General features: G+C 37.4%; 1 protein-coding gene across 2 annotated transcripts in view; it reads right to left on the bottom strand.

Annotated features, from left to right (window-relative positions):
* LOC144973256 (homeobox protein Meis1-like) overlaps positions 1 to 17,500 on the bottom strand; it is a 224,562-nt gene that overhangs the window by 151,341 nt on the left and 55,721 nt on the right. For both annotated transcript variants that reach the window (XM_078915489.1, XM_078915500.1), the window contains exons 6-7: positions 15,955 to 16,005; positions 11,429 to 11,629 (exon numbers count right to left, since the gene is read on the bottom strand). In XM_078915489.1, coding sequence (XP_078771615.1) covers positions 11,429 to 11,629; positions 15,955 to 16,005 — 252 coding nt within the window. The remainder of the gene's footprint in view (positions 1 to 11,428; positions 11,630 to 15,954; positions 16,006 to 17,500) is intronic.

Here is a 17,500-nt window from a genome sequence, read left to right as displayed (position 1 = left end):
CTTTGATCTTTTCACCCCCAATCAACACCTCAAGACCATCATTCACCTTCAACTGCCCTCTATTTCCCACAATCATCAATACAGCCGAGACATCACAGCCCGTTGACTAAGGATCAAAATGCCCCTAAATATATAACTCAATCACTTATTTATTATTTCAAAAACCAAAGCGAGGTCAAATGAAAACACTCTGGCGCTAGTTGTATAGACAGATTTTCAATAACATTTTTGGTGCATATTGATATTACACTTTTTCTTCTATCACTTAATAAAGAGACATAATATCATGTCGAGTCTGAGATGGACAAAACATTACAATTCACCTGTCTGGACCATTGAAGACGGTGACAACTGCCAGTGCAGCAGTTACCGTCGACAACATCACCATCAGTACCCTAGCATCGCTGCTATTTACCTCCGCTGTACAAGTATCCCCGTGGAGAAAGTTGAGACTCCCCTCCACAGACCGTGTCACTTTTATAGTCAAACCATGACCACGAACTGTCACATGAATGTCCCAGAAATGTCCAAAAAATGTCCCCAGAATGTCACGACCCGACAGGAGGCCGGTCTTCTACTTCTGCCGGCACGACACACACTCCCGCCGACCTCATGCCGTCACCGTTAAACGTTTGTAAATAAAGTTTGTTTAATGTCTTGGGAGACTTAGTGTGCAATTTGCCAAAAACTTCATCCTGTGGTTTAGTTTTATGATTGCTTGTGGATTGGGATTTATTAGGCTTTGGTTGGGTGGTTTGGTTGAATTGATGACGGTTTATGGAGCGAATTGGTTGGGAATATAGGATCCTATAACAATTATATTAATCATGTACATATTATTGGTATCGAAGAAAAACATTTCGCTGAATTTTATTTGTGAACGATGATCGTTTTTTAGGGGATAAAGTACATAAATGATGCGATAACGTATAACTACACATTCAAATCGTACATTCCCAATGTGACCCTTTAAAAATTATAAGATCAATAATGTTTCGTGTGTCATTCTCCCAACTCGATCATTTTCCATACTTGAGTAATTATATATATATATATATATATATATATATATATATATATATATATATATATATATAGCGCGATATCTACTTAACGTGCTCAAAGCGCTGTACAAAGGGTTCCTGACCAACAGCAAAATGTAACATGTAGAACGACACATGACGTTTGTTAAGCGATAATACAATTTATTTCCCCGACAGAGACAACGCTATTAACGGCCAGCTACTCATTTTACACCTGAGTAAGAGCCTTTTCCAAGGACTCAACCATGCGCCGACCTTCCGATCCGAAAGCGAGTGTCATAGCACAAGACCACATAGCGGCACATGCCATACAGTACAGTAAAGGTCGTCGTGTGTGTTATGATTTACTAGATCACATATTATTTTCTATCGCTGTCTCCCTGTCTGTATCTGTATCTCTCTCTCTCTCTCTCTCTCTCTCTCTCTCTCTCTCTCTCTCTCTCTCTCTCTCTGTGTGTGTGTGTGTGTGTGTGCCTCTCTCTCTCTCTGCCTCTCTCTATATCTATCTATCTAAGCTGGTTCGGATAAGTATCTATCTATCTATCAATCTACCTGAGAAAAAAAAAAGCTGTGGGCTCTAAGACTAGATCGCTGAAAAAATTTCCCATTGCTTAAAATTCTCTTAATCTCTATATCCACACCAGCCTGATAACGATCATTGACAAAATTCATCACACTAAATGATACATCACAACATCGCAATGACAACAAAGACTATTACAATACACGCCATATTGATCAGGTGCCAATAAAGATGACACTACACAACACTGTAGGACATTCTAAGCCCAGGATTGACCGGAAATGCCGACAACTGTGCAGGAAGTGGCTCGCGCTGGTTTGGAATGAAAAGGTTGTACGCGCTTAAGTTTTCAAAATTACATCTCATCACATGCGAGATTATAATATTATGACAACAAACTTTATAAGGAGGGGGTGAGAAAGCCACTGTTATGATATTGTTATGGAATTAAATGAGAATGTTTGCAATATTAATTTGTTATTGTTGTGTTATTGGACGTTAGTAGCACCTTTTTATAATTCAACAGTTTAGTGATGTGAGCAGAAATTTTGGCCAGAAAACGTGTCCTTCAAATATTGATTGATTAAAATCTTCCCCCATCTTGCCAAAACGATTTCACCGTGAACTCTCAGGTTTGAAAGTTTTTGGTAAGATGGGGGTCATTTTAATCGATCGATTTTTGAGGGACGAGTTTTTCTGGCCAAAATTTTAAATAAGCGTTTTTTTATTTGTTTTTTTTTTGTTTTGTTTTTTTTTTTTCAGAGTACGGCAGAGATCTGTGATTGACGAGAGGCGACGGCGTCAGCCATCACATCACATCGTGGTCAGTAATGGTCAAATAACACGGATGTCGCCTAGATGACCAGAAAGGCAATCCCACTGGGCGGCGCGACAGCCATCATAATCGACTTGTCTGGCTACTTTGATTTCCGATTGTCTCTTCTACTCTTATCCCTGGGATTTCTTGGAGATTTTGGGAGCTTTGAGATTCACCAGCCTCTTCTCGTATTGTTGAGAGTTTGTGACGGTTGTTTGCTTATCGTAAAGATATAGAACAGTAATAATTGTCGTTAGTTAACACTAAGTAACTTCCTGGTTCAGACAGATGAACTGTTAGCTCAAGGTTAGAGGACGTGTTGGTGATAATTGATCTTTGGTTGTGAAATGTAGTGACGGGAATTTTCCTTTATCTATTTTAAAAGATTCGTCCTTCAGAGCCATTAGGACCATGGAGAAGGAGTTTATCCAGGTTTCTATAGCGTGAAACGGACAATAACAATTGCTTACTATCCTTTGGGTAAAACTTAAGTCTATCGCAAAGTACCCCAGCTACCTAATCACTTCTGAGTGGACAGGGGGGTTGGAAATAATCTCTGTTTCACCCGGAATCGATCTGAATCCCTTTGCGTGTCATGCGAGTGCCTTACCAACTGAGCTATCCAGACTATTTTAGTAGTGGACAATGATGAGTTCTATGAAGTCTTAACTTAGAACTGAGTTGATTTCAAGAGGAACTCTGGTCTCACCTTTTGTCAAATCTGTAGCATTTATTATGTAATCAATGATGTTGTCATGGTAACGTTGATAGTAATAATAATAATATATCACAATTAGTTATATTATTCTTATGATGGTCCTGGTTCTGGTGGTTGATGTAGTAGCTTTACTTAGTGTTATTGTCTAGACAGATTATTGTAATAGTCAAAAGTGGTAATCAAAAGTGGTAAATAAGTTTAGCAGCTTCATGGTTAGAACGTGGAACAGATGTATTAATAGTGTGTATACAAGTCATTAATGTTATAGTATTCATTACCCATTGTGATGGTGTGAGGAAACTATTATTGCATATATAAAAGGTCCCTTATCATGAAATCAATTTGTCCTTTGTCTTTTGGAGTTAGTCGAAGCTGAATGTCATTATAAAAATATTAGAATAAGCAAGATTGATGTGATGATCTCTGAAAACGACTATTTTTCATTTGTGACCCACGTCTTAAAGCGGTATTATGTGGGTGTGGACGAGATACTAGACATTGAGTTTATAGACATAAATATGAAACTTGGGGTTCATTTCTAAACGCTGTAGGGGAGAAAACATACAATATTTTACATTGCAAGGAACTGAAAGATCGTATTTAATTTTATATCATTTTAATTCTAAATTCACTTTTCGGGGTCTCATTCACCCCGACATAATACTGTTATGACGGGGGGTGGGTGGAGGATTCACATTTATACATACGATCGAGAAACGTCCATGTAACAATATCGTTGTTTAAGAAATGAGCTACGAGTTAGAGTTATCAAATACTAAACCTAAGCCAATTTGTATTCTTATATTATGTAATCGCCATGCGTTCATTTTCACTTTCACGACTTGTAATCTTTGTTGGTTTGTTGGGATTTTTTTTTTAATTGTATCTTTTTAATTTGGTTTTTGTTTTTTGTTTTTGTTTTTTTTTTTTTTTTGTTGTTGTTTTTTTTTCAAACCAGAACGTTGTTTTTTTTTTTGTTTTTTGTTTTTTTCTTTTTGACGCACGCGCAGTTCACATTGAAATCCAAGATGTCGCGTGCCACACAAGTAATCAAGTCTGACCTATTCTTTCACCTTGGGGACACGCACGGGACACGTCACTTCTGTGGCTGAAAACCTGGAGAAATCTCGTCACGCACATGCTCGTACGCACATGTGTAGTTCATCCCAGAGGATCGATGTAGTCTCAACTGTCTGGAACTGATTCGACTACGAGAATGCTGGAAAGCGTCTATGGCAACGAATAGTTTCGAGTCCGTAACAAAAAACATATAGATAAGATATGATTAACTTTAGCAATTATTCCTTGCTGGGGTCCTGATGTTTTTATTTCTTGTTCTATTTTTTTTCTTTTTTGATTAAAAAAAAATAAAAAAATGAACAAGTCAACCATGCCACATGATTTGTCATGGAATTGTAGGAATCCAATTCATGAAAAATTAAAGCGGATCACCTAATTTGCCTCACCCATCGCCCATTAATTAATAACAAAATAACCGTTGATGCTAACTAATTAAGCTGGATTAATTTCTTTTTTTTTAATAATGTTATAATAAAAAATATTTTAAATAGCAAAACATACCAAAGAAACAAAAACAAAAAAAAGAAAACACCTCCCAGCCCCCGCCCCCCCCCCCCAAAAAAAAAATAAAAAATAAATAAAAAACACACACACACACACACAAAATTTTAATTTAAAAAAAACAACAAAACATGATTTCTACTTTACAAACTATGTAGATATAATGCTAAATACAACATGCATGTATGTATGGATTATATATATATATTTGATCCTTCAATTTTCAGACTTACTTAAAAGTTTTGAACTTCCTCTAAATAGAAATGGAAATGTTGATGGTGAATGACGTAAAGGACGCCACTTGTTCTTGTTCCTCAGCTATTGATTTTGTAATTAAGATTGACCCACCAGGCAAACAAATTCTTCCTCTCCAACCCGATTGTCATGGCCGATAAGAGAAAGCAACTTGCAAACAAGACAACAGTGATAAATGTATTAACAAAACACAGGAAGACAGAGAGTAAGGTCTTCCTGCTTTGGGGGAGGGGGGGGGGGGTTAGAGGGGAAGATAAAACGACCTGAATGATAGCAATAATGTTATTTATATTATATTAATGTTATTTATTTAATGTTATTTATTTAACTTGATAAACATAAAGCTTTATGTCCCTGACAATATAAATACTGAGTATACGAACTGCCTCTTTCCATTTTTGTTTTTGTACTCTCTCTCTCTCTCTCTCTCTCTCTCTCTCTCTCTCTCTCTCTCTCTCTCTCTCTCTCTCTCTCTCTCTAAAAGGCTATCCAAGCTTCTTCGAACGTTTTGAGTTTTTTGCTATTTCTATTTATTTTTCATTTACAAGAATTTTTTTTAAAAAATATTATATATATATAATAATCATTAGTGAACACTTTACTCACAAACTGAACGCTTGAATGAGACGCCAGTGGGGGATGAACTTAAAATTGTTAGAAGAATGACATCTCGTAAAGAGTACAGAAGAAATTAAAAGGAAAAAAAATTGTAAAAGGGGATAACAAACGAATAAAGTCTCATTAAGGGCAGCCTGCGATCTCGAAACAAAATGACAGGGGGAAAAATCACTCATCCACAACAGATCCGATCCGACGTACAAGCTTTTAAATCTTCCGTGAGAGAAAACTGCTAGCCGTAGTACGACTAGTTTTGGAAATACAGATTGCTGTTACTGCTTTGACTGTAATATCAAGGCAAAAGGTAGAATAATATAGCATCTTCTACAAACTACGAAGTTTGTAGCAATGGCGGTTTTTGCATGAAGAGGGGGCGGGGCAGGTTGTGAGGAATGGCATAGGCGATTGTGGGCGATTATGAAGCTAGATGTCGGAGCAATTATTGATGTTTGGTTTGATTTACGTACGGAGTTCCAGAGATAGTTTTTTTGGGGTTTTTTTTTTCATTTGTGGTCAGTAGTAGTAGGTCGTACCAGGTCAATGTGATTTTGGCAACAATGCAGTCAGTAAACGTGCTCGCCTGAATAGGCAACATTCAAACAGTCAGCCCGACGTGTGCTTATTTGCAGGACTGATTATGGGCTCATTGTTGTTATAATGGAGTTATTCTATAAATGACACTCTAACGTGCTAATATGTACACGGAGACTCAATATCATCTCTAGTTATTGCATTTATTTACTTTTAGGAATGTTTAGTCAATTTGTTGCGACTTTTTTTTAAAAGGGGGGGAGGGAGTATTTTCTGTTTCGTTTATTGTTCGGGTTTATTATTTTGGTCATTTCATTATATTATTATGTTGATGCTTTCGCTCCAGTTTTATCCACAGGTTCGTAAATACTTCAGCAATATACTAGCAGTTCATCGACCAAGTATTAATTTGGCCTGTTTTACAAGCCCTTTTGTAATTGATGAGTTAACATTTAGTTATCGACGATTTAACAACTCTTATCGGATGAATAACAACTAGGCCCTTGAAGATAACAACAGAACCCAGTGATGACAACAAAATGATAACAATTCGATTGTGAGGAGGGGGGGGGGGGTTGATATGTGCTAGCACTAAATAAAATAAAATAATGGAAAAAAAATCATAAATAAAATCGTCCTAGTTGGTGGTAGCTTTATTTGTCCTAACTGCTTGTAATCTCTATGTTCCCCAATCTCTCAAATCCCTTCTCTCTCTCTCTCGCTCTCTCTCTCCTTCTCTCTCTTTCTCTCTCCCACTATCTCTCCCACTCTCTGTCCCCTACTCTCTCTCTCTCTCTCTCTCTCTCTCTCTCTCTCTCTCTCTCTTTCTATATATCTATCTCACAATCCATCTATTTATCCACCCATTTATCTATCCATCTCTACCCACCTATTTCATTCTATCTTACTGTTCATCCTCCAACCCCCCCCCCCCTTACAACCCCATCACATCCCCAAATCAACCCACCCACACTATACTCCTCATCCCTCTCCAACCAACTCATCTTTCACTCGTTCTCCCTGTGTTATTTTTTTTCCCCTATTTTTTTTATTTCCCTTTCATTTCTTCTATTGTTTCCCAATCGCTTGTTGCTTTTTTGGCTAGGGCTGTATAGCTCCATTTGTTGTAATTACAGATGTGATGCTTAATGGATTTCTAGCTCTTGGGTCTGGACCCTAGGGATAAGACTAACACCGCATAGACACACAGACAAACAAAACACATAGAGGTACAGATAGAAGGACAGACAGACAGATATATAGACAGACAGACAGAATGATTTTTGGATTGAGAGATGGCTGAATATGCGTGAAGAAATTTACTTGCGTTGAAGGTATTGTGAGATGGGGCAGAGAGAATGAGAGAGATTCTTGAGAGATTCTATAGAGATTCTAGAGAGATAGATAGATAGATAGAGAGAGAGAGAGAGAAAGAGAGAGAGGGGAGAGAGAGAGAGATAGAGAGAGAAAAGAGGGAGGGAGGGAGGGAAGGAGGGAGAGGGGTGGGAGTTACATGTGAGAAATAGATAGTGAAGAGGGTATATTATCATCGGATATTCTCTGTAATTTGTTGGGTTTTTTTTTTAAGGAGAGAGAGAGGGGGGGGGGAGAGAGGGGGAGAGAGAGAGAGAGAGAGAGGGAAAGAGAGAGAGAGAGAGAGAGAGAGATTTAAAAAAATATTTATAAAACTAACGATGCATTAGAATTTAACATTGGTTATTACACTAATAGGTCATGTGCATACCTAACTCTATGCAATTAGTTGGGTTGTTTTTTAATGATGAGAAACATTTCTAATGACCCATCTAGCCACACAGTAGATTTAATTCTTTTTATAATGTTAAACAGTGTAGTATACAGCTGCTGCTCTCTATAACTAGATCGCACAAATAAAATTTGACTTATTCCACACATGGTAGCGATATGAATTAAGGGAGAGGGATAATGATGATAATAATGAAATAGCATAATATCAAGTTGTAACTTCAACAACATAAGACTCTATGCGCTTAAAATTACATTGGATGAAAATAAAAACGGACCAAGGAAGTATCTATAGTAAAAGGTGGAGGACTGACAAGGACGGTAAACTATCCACTGCCTGCCACTTGGATTTTATTGAATTATCGCCTTACAGTTAATTATTTTCAAGTCCTCCCATGGGTCGTTGGTTGGTCGTGAAATCGAGACCATCCTCCAGCAATCACCCCAGATCTCTCTCTCTCTCTCTCTCTCTCTCTCTCTCTCTCTCTCTCTCTCTCTCTCTCTCTCTCTCTCTCTCTCTCTCTCTCTCTCTCTCGCTTCTCTCTCTCTCTCTCTTCTTCTTTCTCTCTCTCTCTCTCTCTCTCTCTCTCTCTCTCTCTCTCACACACACACACACACATATACACATACACACATAAAAAACATCCTCACAGACACGGCCACGTGAACAAATACATACACACACATACACACACACACACACACACACACACACACATACGCACACAACCACATTTTAAAGATCTGGAGTCCATCACTTATGGAAGTATTCGGTTTGTGTTTTAAAAATTGATGATGTTTATTCTGGAACGGCCGGGTGGTCTCAGAGGAGGTGAGGTCCCGTTTAGTAAAACCATCAAAACGTGAGAACACAGAAAGACACGATATACTATCTGTGTTTTAAAATAATTGCTAAAAACCTAAAATGTGTGTATGAAGTAGTGCCAAAGCAGAAAAGAAATACGAGAAAAAAAAATAATCCCAAAAAATCATCCTGTCTAGATTGGAGACCATTATTGTTACGCCAAAGAAAGCTCCAATGGTAAATCGTCGTCAGTAGTCAGTAGTTAGCGAATACTTCTGATTCAGAACAAAATTAACAAAATACGCAAATCTCAGTGAAATAAAAAATCAAAATAAAGCTCCAAGGAAGAACTAAAAAAATCTCTCTCTCTCTCTCTCTCTCTCTCTCTCTCTCTCTCTCTCTCTCTCTCTCTCTTTCTCTCTCTCTCTCTCTCTCTCTCTCAAATGGATATAGCCACCCCTGACACATTCGCAATAAAAAAAGATAGACATAAGAGAATAAAGAGGGTAATATTGAAAAAAAAAAAGTCAAATTTGTTTCACAAAACAATATCATTTCAGCCGCCTTCTCCCATGGCCATTCACAAGCAAGGATCTGGCATCGCCTGTGTTGTAGTGATGATAAAAGCCAAGAGCATGAAGCGGGGGCTAGAGACAGAATAGACGACATTCGACATTCGACTGAAATTTCCCAAGCGTAGCAAATTTGAATTTCTGATTATGCCGATTGCCAGGTCTTATGAAATGCAAATTTCTGTTAATCGAACTTGATCAGGCACCGACCTCAGGTTGTCGCCGGCATTGAGGGCATTCTCGCTCTCATCTTGGCATTTTAGCATCTCACCAGCATCGAGATGAAATGAAAAAAAGTGTGTGGAATTTGAAGAAAATAAAATGATTTCGATTCATAGACAGCTCTGATTGAGATTGAGATGCAATATTTTTAATACAGTTAACTGCCGTACTCTGAAAAAAAAACACGTTTTTAAAAGATTTGGCCAAAAATTTGGAGATCCCAGGTTTGAGAGTTTTTGCCAAGATGAGGAAAAAAATCGATCGATATTTGAAGGACGGGTTTTCTGGCCAAATTTCTCGATGCGTGTCTTTCCAGAATACGAGTTAACTGGTTAATGATTGACAAAATATGAAAAACGAAAATATAGTCATGAGAAAGCTACATAATGTATCTTCTCTTGTTTGTATCTCTCTCTATCTATCTATCTCTCCCTTCCCCCCCCCTCTCTCTCTCTCTCTCTCTCTCTCTCTCTCTCTCTCTCTCTCTCTCTCTTCCTTTAAATCAAATAAAACAAATACTATTGATTAATTTGACGGGGGGGGGGGGGGGGGGGGGGTATTTTCGTGATTCCAACTGCTCCCTCGAGTACACGATGGTCATTTTTGCTATTTGGTTTAATTTTTCTCTTCAAGCAATCTAAGATGAAAGTAGAGATAATATAATAACAGAGGGAAAAGAAATCCCCTGCTCTAAAATGGTTCTCCATACAAGGCACATACACACGCGCACACACAAACACACACACACACACACACACACACACACATACATACACACACATACACACACGCACATGCATACACACTATACGTATAAGGAAGAATACGACCAACTAGATGACTTTCCTGTGTACGCAATCACGTCGATGAAATTCCAAAACCCCTCATTCCAAATGCCAAACACGATTAATTCTAAAATTAAAAAAATGGTTGTTGTTTTGTGGCTGTTAAATAAACAAACCCTGGTACACTTTTCAATCACATGCCACCCTGTCAAAGCAATTTATATCGTACTGAGCATGATATTTGATAAGTTGCATGTTTCTCCAGCTAAACTATGCATGCATGAAGTTTTTGAAGTGACTTGGTAACACCGGAGGGAGAAACAAAAGAAGACAAAGACGAAAAAAAGAAGAAGAAGAAGAAGAAGAAGAAGAAGAAGAAGAAGAAAAGCTCTATATCTAACCAACTTCATACCAAATTATGGATTTGTTGGAGAAGTCACGTGATTCTTGGTTAGGTAAAACTCTGGATCGGTAGTAGGTAGAAACAACAAAAAAAAAAAAAAACACAGTTTGTGTGACCTATTGCGTCAATTCGGTATTATGTCGCAATGAATTTAATGAAGAAAGTTTAAAATCAAAATAATGAAAATTAGGCGGTTTTAAGAGTAATGCTTTGATTTTAACTTAGATTTTACAAGTCAAGCTTCACCCCGACATAATACCAGTTTGGGTAGACTGGTCATATATGCAGATCTGCCTACTTGAAATTTTGAAAATTCGTAATTTTCAGGGGTAATAATAAACAACCCTTAAAATTATCAGTGTGTCCTCAATGCGTTAAAGCAATGCTTTTTACTCCAATATATACTAGTTCTGGCACCAGAACATCGTTTTCAAGCTGTTTTATTGAATTAAAGATCTGTATTTCTCTTGTTGGAATAAAAAACTCGTAATATTACGAAATGTTCGTAGTAGTAGGCAGGTCTGTATATGACATTTGAGAATGATGGTGTCAGAAACAATTCACTGTGAAGGGATTGAACATTTTTGGATGAGAAATCTCTGATGCTTTTATAAGAGAGGACAACATACGAAGAGACGAGGAGACAGGTGGCAGAGTAGGAAGGGGTGAAGTAGTACAGGAGGAGGAGGAGGAGGATGCGGCGGCGGACAGGAGATGGTGAAAGGAAATCTTGAAGTCAGTTAACTGATCCAATGGATATAGTGATGTGTCTGTCGTGTTGCTTTGATTACCTGATGGTCCTGGCTATTTTCCGTACTGTGGTTAGGATCCAGGGTGTCCAGGGAGGACCCCGAGGACGGTTTGGTGCCGGAGGTCGGGGTGCCCACAGAGGAGCCTGCACCTTCCCTCTCGTCTATAACTAGGTCGATGGGCATCTTACCCTTCAGGCAGGAAATGTAGCGATGGCAGAAGTTGTCACACAGCTCGTGTACCTGGAAAAAAAGAAGAGTTTTTTGATGAATACGATCTAACGGATTGTTGGTAACAGTTTCAGTAACAATTATAGTAGATATTGCTGCTTTAAGCTTGAAAAAGTGAAAAACATTAATAATATAGAATTTCAACTCCAGTTTAATCATAGAAAGGACGGAGAGTGGGGATGGTGGGGTGGGGGGGGGGGGTGATGTTTGTTACTTATGAAACAATGATTTGTATAAAATGACAAGTCACGGGGCCAATCATGCACCCCAATACCTCCATGTTGCATGTTATTTTGGTAAATAGGTACATACATTTTTATAGGATTATTTTGATACAAAGATTACGTTGGTGTTAAAGTTTAATTAGTATACTTTGGTTCAATGCATTCATTAGAAAAAGGATCATAATCACACACACACACACACACACACATACACACACAAACAAACAATGAACACTAAAGCACACTAAATGTAACACGTTATTCACTGTTTGTACAAATATGCATTGTTTATTTTATTTTATTATCAAAGTGGTGACTAAGTCGACGCTAATGTTGCTGATGACGTCAGCAGGCAGACCAAACAATCGGTGTTAGGTGATACAAGGCACGTGATGATGTGATGAAAAACAATAAGCATGTTTTTCCTGTGTTTTACAACTGTAATGTTTGGCTTGATCTTTTATAACAATATTCAACAATGATATATTCAAATACAAACAGCATCGGCGAGAGGAAAAAAATACCTCAGCAAAATGCGTAATGAACGTTTTAGCCTCAACCCCTTCGTAATGTAACAACACAAACAATTTTAGATAACAGTAAAAATAATTATACACATTTATATTGTATTGTATCGTTTAAGAGCTAACTGGTTATTAATAAAAACTTTAAGTGTTCTGTGTATATTGCGCATCCACAGTCGTAAAACCCTGCACCTTGAACTTTAATCTTTTAAATATATATATTTATATATATATATATATATATATATATATATATATATATATATATATATATATATATATATATATATATATATATCGCGCAATATCCACTAAACGTGCTCAAAGCCACATGGAAATGCATGTGTAGAATTCTGAATTTTCGATAATTTATATATCTTCTTGTACAAATAATATATAGACGTCTAAATATATTTTTTTTTTTATAAAGAAAAGATAAGAAAAAATAATCAGAAAAAAACAAAAAAAACTGTAGCATTTTAAACAATTGGTTTGTTTGAACAGCCAGCCAGTCAATCTGAGTACACATTCTAATCTAAGTCCATTTTCGGGCGGATCCAACCATTAATCTTAAATTTCTTTGTTGCTTTTTAAGCTTTATCTATCCCTCTCCCAATGTTTTGTTTTCCCTTCCTTCCTTCCTTCCTTTCTATCCTGTTGTCGAAATCCCAACTAGATTTGTTTGGGTTTTTGCTCAGACTTGTTTTCGTTTTTCGACCTCGCTATTTACACAATCACCGTTAGAAAATCGTAGGATAGAACAAGTTATATTAAAACTATTTCATTTTATTTTATAAACATGTATGTCTGGGCGTGTATGCGATTTATAATAATATGTCAGAAAGAATTTGTGGTAGGTAGGAGAGGTGGTCGTGCGAGTCGAGTCGCTGTTGACGCCGGCAGGTGAAAACAGAAACGGAGATCGAGTTTAGATTGGAGGATATCGGTTTCAATCCAGGACCGTTAGGGTTCAGGGTCATATTAAACTTTGGATTTGAATTTAAAATGACTGGAATTTTTCCTCTCCCCCCCCCCCTCTCTCTCTCTCTCTCTCTCTCTATCTCTCTCTCTCTCTCTCTCTCTCTCTCTCTCTCTTCTATATATATATATATATATATATATATATATATATATATATATATATCAAGTTTGTAATAAAAACCTGAGAATAAGCTCTATTTATTACATGTTGAATTTTGTGTATTTCTATATCCTAACTCTGATCAACTCCATTCTATCTTCCTTACCTATCTCTTTCTCTATAGCCATCTATCTACCAATCTATATGTCTATCTGTCTATCTATATTTCTCCTCCCCCCCCCCCCCCCCCCCTCTCTTCTCTCTCTCTCTCTCTCTCTCGCTCTCTCGCTCTCTCTCTCTCTCTCTCTCTCTCTCTCTCTCGTCATTCTATGTCTCAATTTTCTTATCTCTTTTATTGACATTCATTCTCCTTTTATTAAAAAACGCTAGTTGGCTCAGCCGATAATGATTATTCCTGGATACGGTACCACCTCCTCAACCACCACAAGCTAAGATTTATCAATATCCTGGCAGTAAACCACGAAAATGTTATCAACCCCACCACCGGCGTCGAGACGACCAAAGCCTGAATAAAGAAACGGGAGAAGGAGAAAATTTAAATTCAGAGAACTTCGGGCCCCCAGGAAATTTCTCTTATCAAGTTCTGAAGTTTGTACAGAGCACGACATTCCTGTGTTGTTCTGGGTGTAATTCTTGGTCCGGAGTATAAGGGGAAGGGAAAGGGGGGAGGGGGAAGGGGGGAAGGGTTTGAACAGAGACAATCTGAGACATGAGGTTAAGACTTAATACCATTCGTCGCAGCAGGTGTTGTCGTGATGTATTTATTGAATAAATGACGATTACAAAATCTTAAAAAGAATGAACTACCAAAACACGGAAGGTCTCAGAAAAAAGACCCATTCCTTAGGACTTAGCCGATGAAGGGTTTTTGTTAGGAACTGTTCTGTGTTAACTATTCTCCATATTCTTCTAAACGTTTCGAATGCTGTAGTGATATATATCTCTTTTGCCGCTGTGAACGGACCCGTGTTCGATCTCGTGTTGTGATAGTTGTACCACAGATCTATTTATTCATTAGTAATTATGCTGTGTTGTTATAGATAAGTCTAAAGTAATTGCGATGTGAAGGGGAATCTAAAGTCACACTATTGTAATATTATGGAGACTTATATTCATATGTACGTGGCTATGAATTCAATCTCAATTCATTGAGATATAGTACCGCTTTGAGACGGTGGGTCAAAATATGGTTTGTCAGTGTAAGGCAGGCAAGGATGCCCAGTGATCATCTTGAAAATGGTTGTTACCGGTCAAGAGTTCTATCTATAACTCCCTTATCGCACAGTCACACGAATCATAGACACTAGTTGGTAAATAAACACAGCAGGTGTTTCCAGGTGTGCTTCACGAGTTGTCAAATTTTAAATTCATGATCTATTTATAAATTATGGGCTTTTGCATTGGCATTCGTTTGCTCATTTCCTATTTTATATTTAGTTATTTATCTATTCATTCACGTTTATTTTAAAATCTATTCATTTATTCATTCATGTTTACAAAAAGATTGGCTTAAATTCAACAACTTTTAGCATCATTCTTGAATTATGTCATTCCAGTTGGGAATCTCAGCAAATCAAGATATCTTATAAATACCAAGTCCCCCCCCCCCCCCCCCCCCCACCCTATACATTCCCCCTATCCCCTTCATTGCAACAGTCTAGAGGAATTATCAAACCTGTGTAGCAATAATATAATATTATTATTGGGGGAGAGTGTGTGTGTGTGGGTGGGGGGGGAGGGGGGGGGGGAGGGTTGGTTGTTATGTATGTTATGAGCCTCGCCAAAATCTCCAAGGGATGTTTGTTTTTATGGTGGTTTTGAGATAGCATTCACGAGGTCTTTCTGTACCGTGCCCTCACCCATTGTGTTTGGGAACCAGGAGGAAAGGGGATTTTATCTCATTCGGGTCTGGACTTAATTCTGAAGATTTCGACTTTATTTCACAATGTCTGTCGCCGACCGTTAATCGTTACCTAGCACGTAGCTCTTGCTTGTAAGTTCAAAGGAACAGAGTTCTCCTCGATCTAGAAATACTAAATATAGTCCATCATCTTGTTAGCGCCCTAAAAGCTGTCTGTTTTTGTTTTGTTTTGTTTTTTTGTTTTTTTTGGAGTTTTATTTATTTATATTTTTTTGAGGGGGGGGGGTCTAAATTTAGAAATCCATCCCTCCTCACAGAATTGTATTTTAATTCATAAACAATGTGAAGCAGGCACTCATTCCAATATTGATGAGAAATATAAGGACTAGAGAACTACCATCCGAAAACATGTGGATAAACATAATATTAATATCACGGTGTCTGAGACTCAAATCCGGGACCTAACTGTTACGGCATCCATTGCCTGGCTATGAGAAAGTGGCTATCTAGAGAACTCGCTGACGCTGAGCAATTCGTCGATGTGAATTTCAATATCGATTAGTTTTATTGGAGCAGCGAAAGATTCGAAGTTTTCTATATACAGTATCTTTAAGTATCGTACTTACCTTTTCTAATTCCAATAAATGAAACCGTAATACTTGAATGGCTTGGATCATCTGGAATAGAAGATAGAAAACTATATGAACTCATTTGAAGTTTTCCATTGTCTTGTATTGATTTATGATACTCTCCAAAAAGACAAACAAACAAACAAATAAACAAACAAACAATTTTATCCTTAGCAAATTCAAGAGGATGGATCAACTAGGAACATAACAATGGGCAATCATTCGTGATTCACAACTACTTAAGCAAGACGTTTGAACGAATCTTTGGCACCAAAAAATGTACTTTATACATTCGTCAATTGAGAAAATCACTCTAGATCTACTTTTTTTTATTTCACCAACACATCATTTCAGATCATAACGCGTGATTAAGACTGAGGTGATATAAAATTTTAATAATACAATAGTTTAGAAACATACGTAGGGTAAAATAATTCTCAATGTCTAGAACTTTGCAAACAAACAAGACGCAAGACATTGAAATATGGCGACTTCAAGCATGATGATTTTTATCATGCTCACCACTGGTTTTGCTGATGCCTTTCACAATATTTATGTTTTCTTTACTCATTTCACAAATTGTTTTTATTGTTTTGGAAGGAGAACTTTCTGTTCTGTCGTACTCTGAAGAAAAAAAAAAAAACAACATTCAAAATTTGGCCAGAAAACTGGTCCTTCAATCGATCGATTAAAATGAACCTCATCTTGTCAAAACCCCTCAAATCTAGGACTGTACCTGGGACTTTATTAAAATCACAAAATTAAAAAAGTTTTTGACAATATGAGGGTCATTATAATCGATGGATACTTGAAGGATCAGTTTTCTAGCCAAAATTTGAAAAAATGTGTTGTTATAATTTCAAGGTACGGCTGTGTTGTTGTTTCACTACTATCCGACAGCAAATATGCCGTCTTTCTATTTTCCGCTAAAGCCGCTTATGCCATCCATTGACAAAATAAATTTATTTTCATTTCGGCCAGAAAATGATCGCTTCGAGTATCGATCGATAAACAGTACTCCCAATATCTCAAACTTGGTACTTCAAATAAGTATCTGTTTTGAGACTTTTTCACACGTTGTAGGACAGTTTTATCAGTCTATATTTGATGTTAAAGTTTTCTGGCCAACATTTTAAAATGAGCTTTATCGGGCAGGATGGAGAAGAAAAAGAAGGGGGGGGGGGGGGGGACGGTCTTGGTGAGGAGTTGAGAAATCAAGTCTATTGATAGTCTACTGCATAGGCTGGCACCAGGGGAAAACGGCGATGACGTGAGGGGGGAGATGAAATGAAGGCGAACGAAACGAGGAAATTGTCTCAAGTGCGCCTAAGTGGCGGCGTGGCACTGTTTTTAAATAATAATGATAACAATGTAAGGTAAATAGAATATGAGTGGTGCTTTGCTAAACTGTTTTAACGAAATAATGAACCAGCACACATCATTGAATTTTATTTCGCTTAAACTGAAAGCAATAAAACTGTCAAAGTATTAGAAGGTACCGGCATACTGTTGTGAACATTTTTTTTTTTTCAAATTTGTTGTA

The sequence above is a fragment of the Berghia stephanieae genome, chromosome 1 (assembly GCF_034508935.2).
Source record: "Berghia stephanieae isolate SIO BIC M18660-M18661 chromosome 1, UCSD_Bste_1.3, whole genome shotgun sequence".
NCBI classification, from domain to species: domain Eukaryota; kingdom Metazoa; phylum Mollusca; class Gastropoda; order Nudibranchia; family Aeolidiidae; genus Berghia; species Berghia stephanieae.
This window is presented reverse-complemented; position numbering and strand designations above follow the sequence as displayed.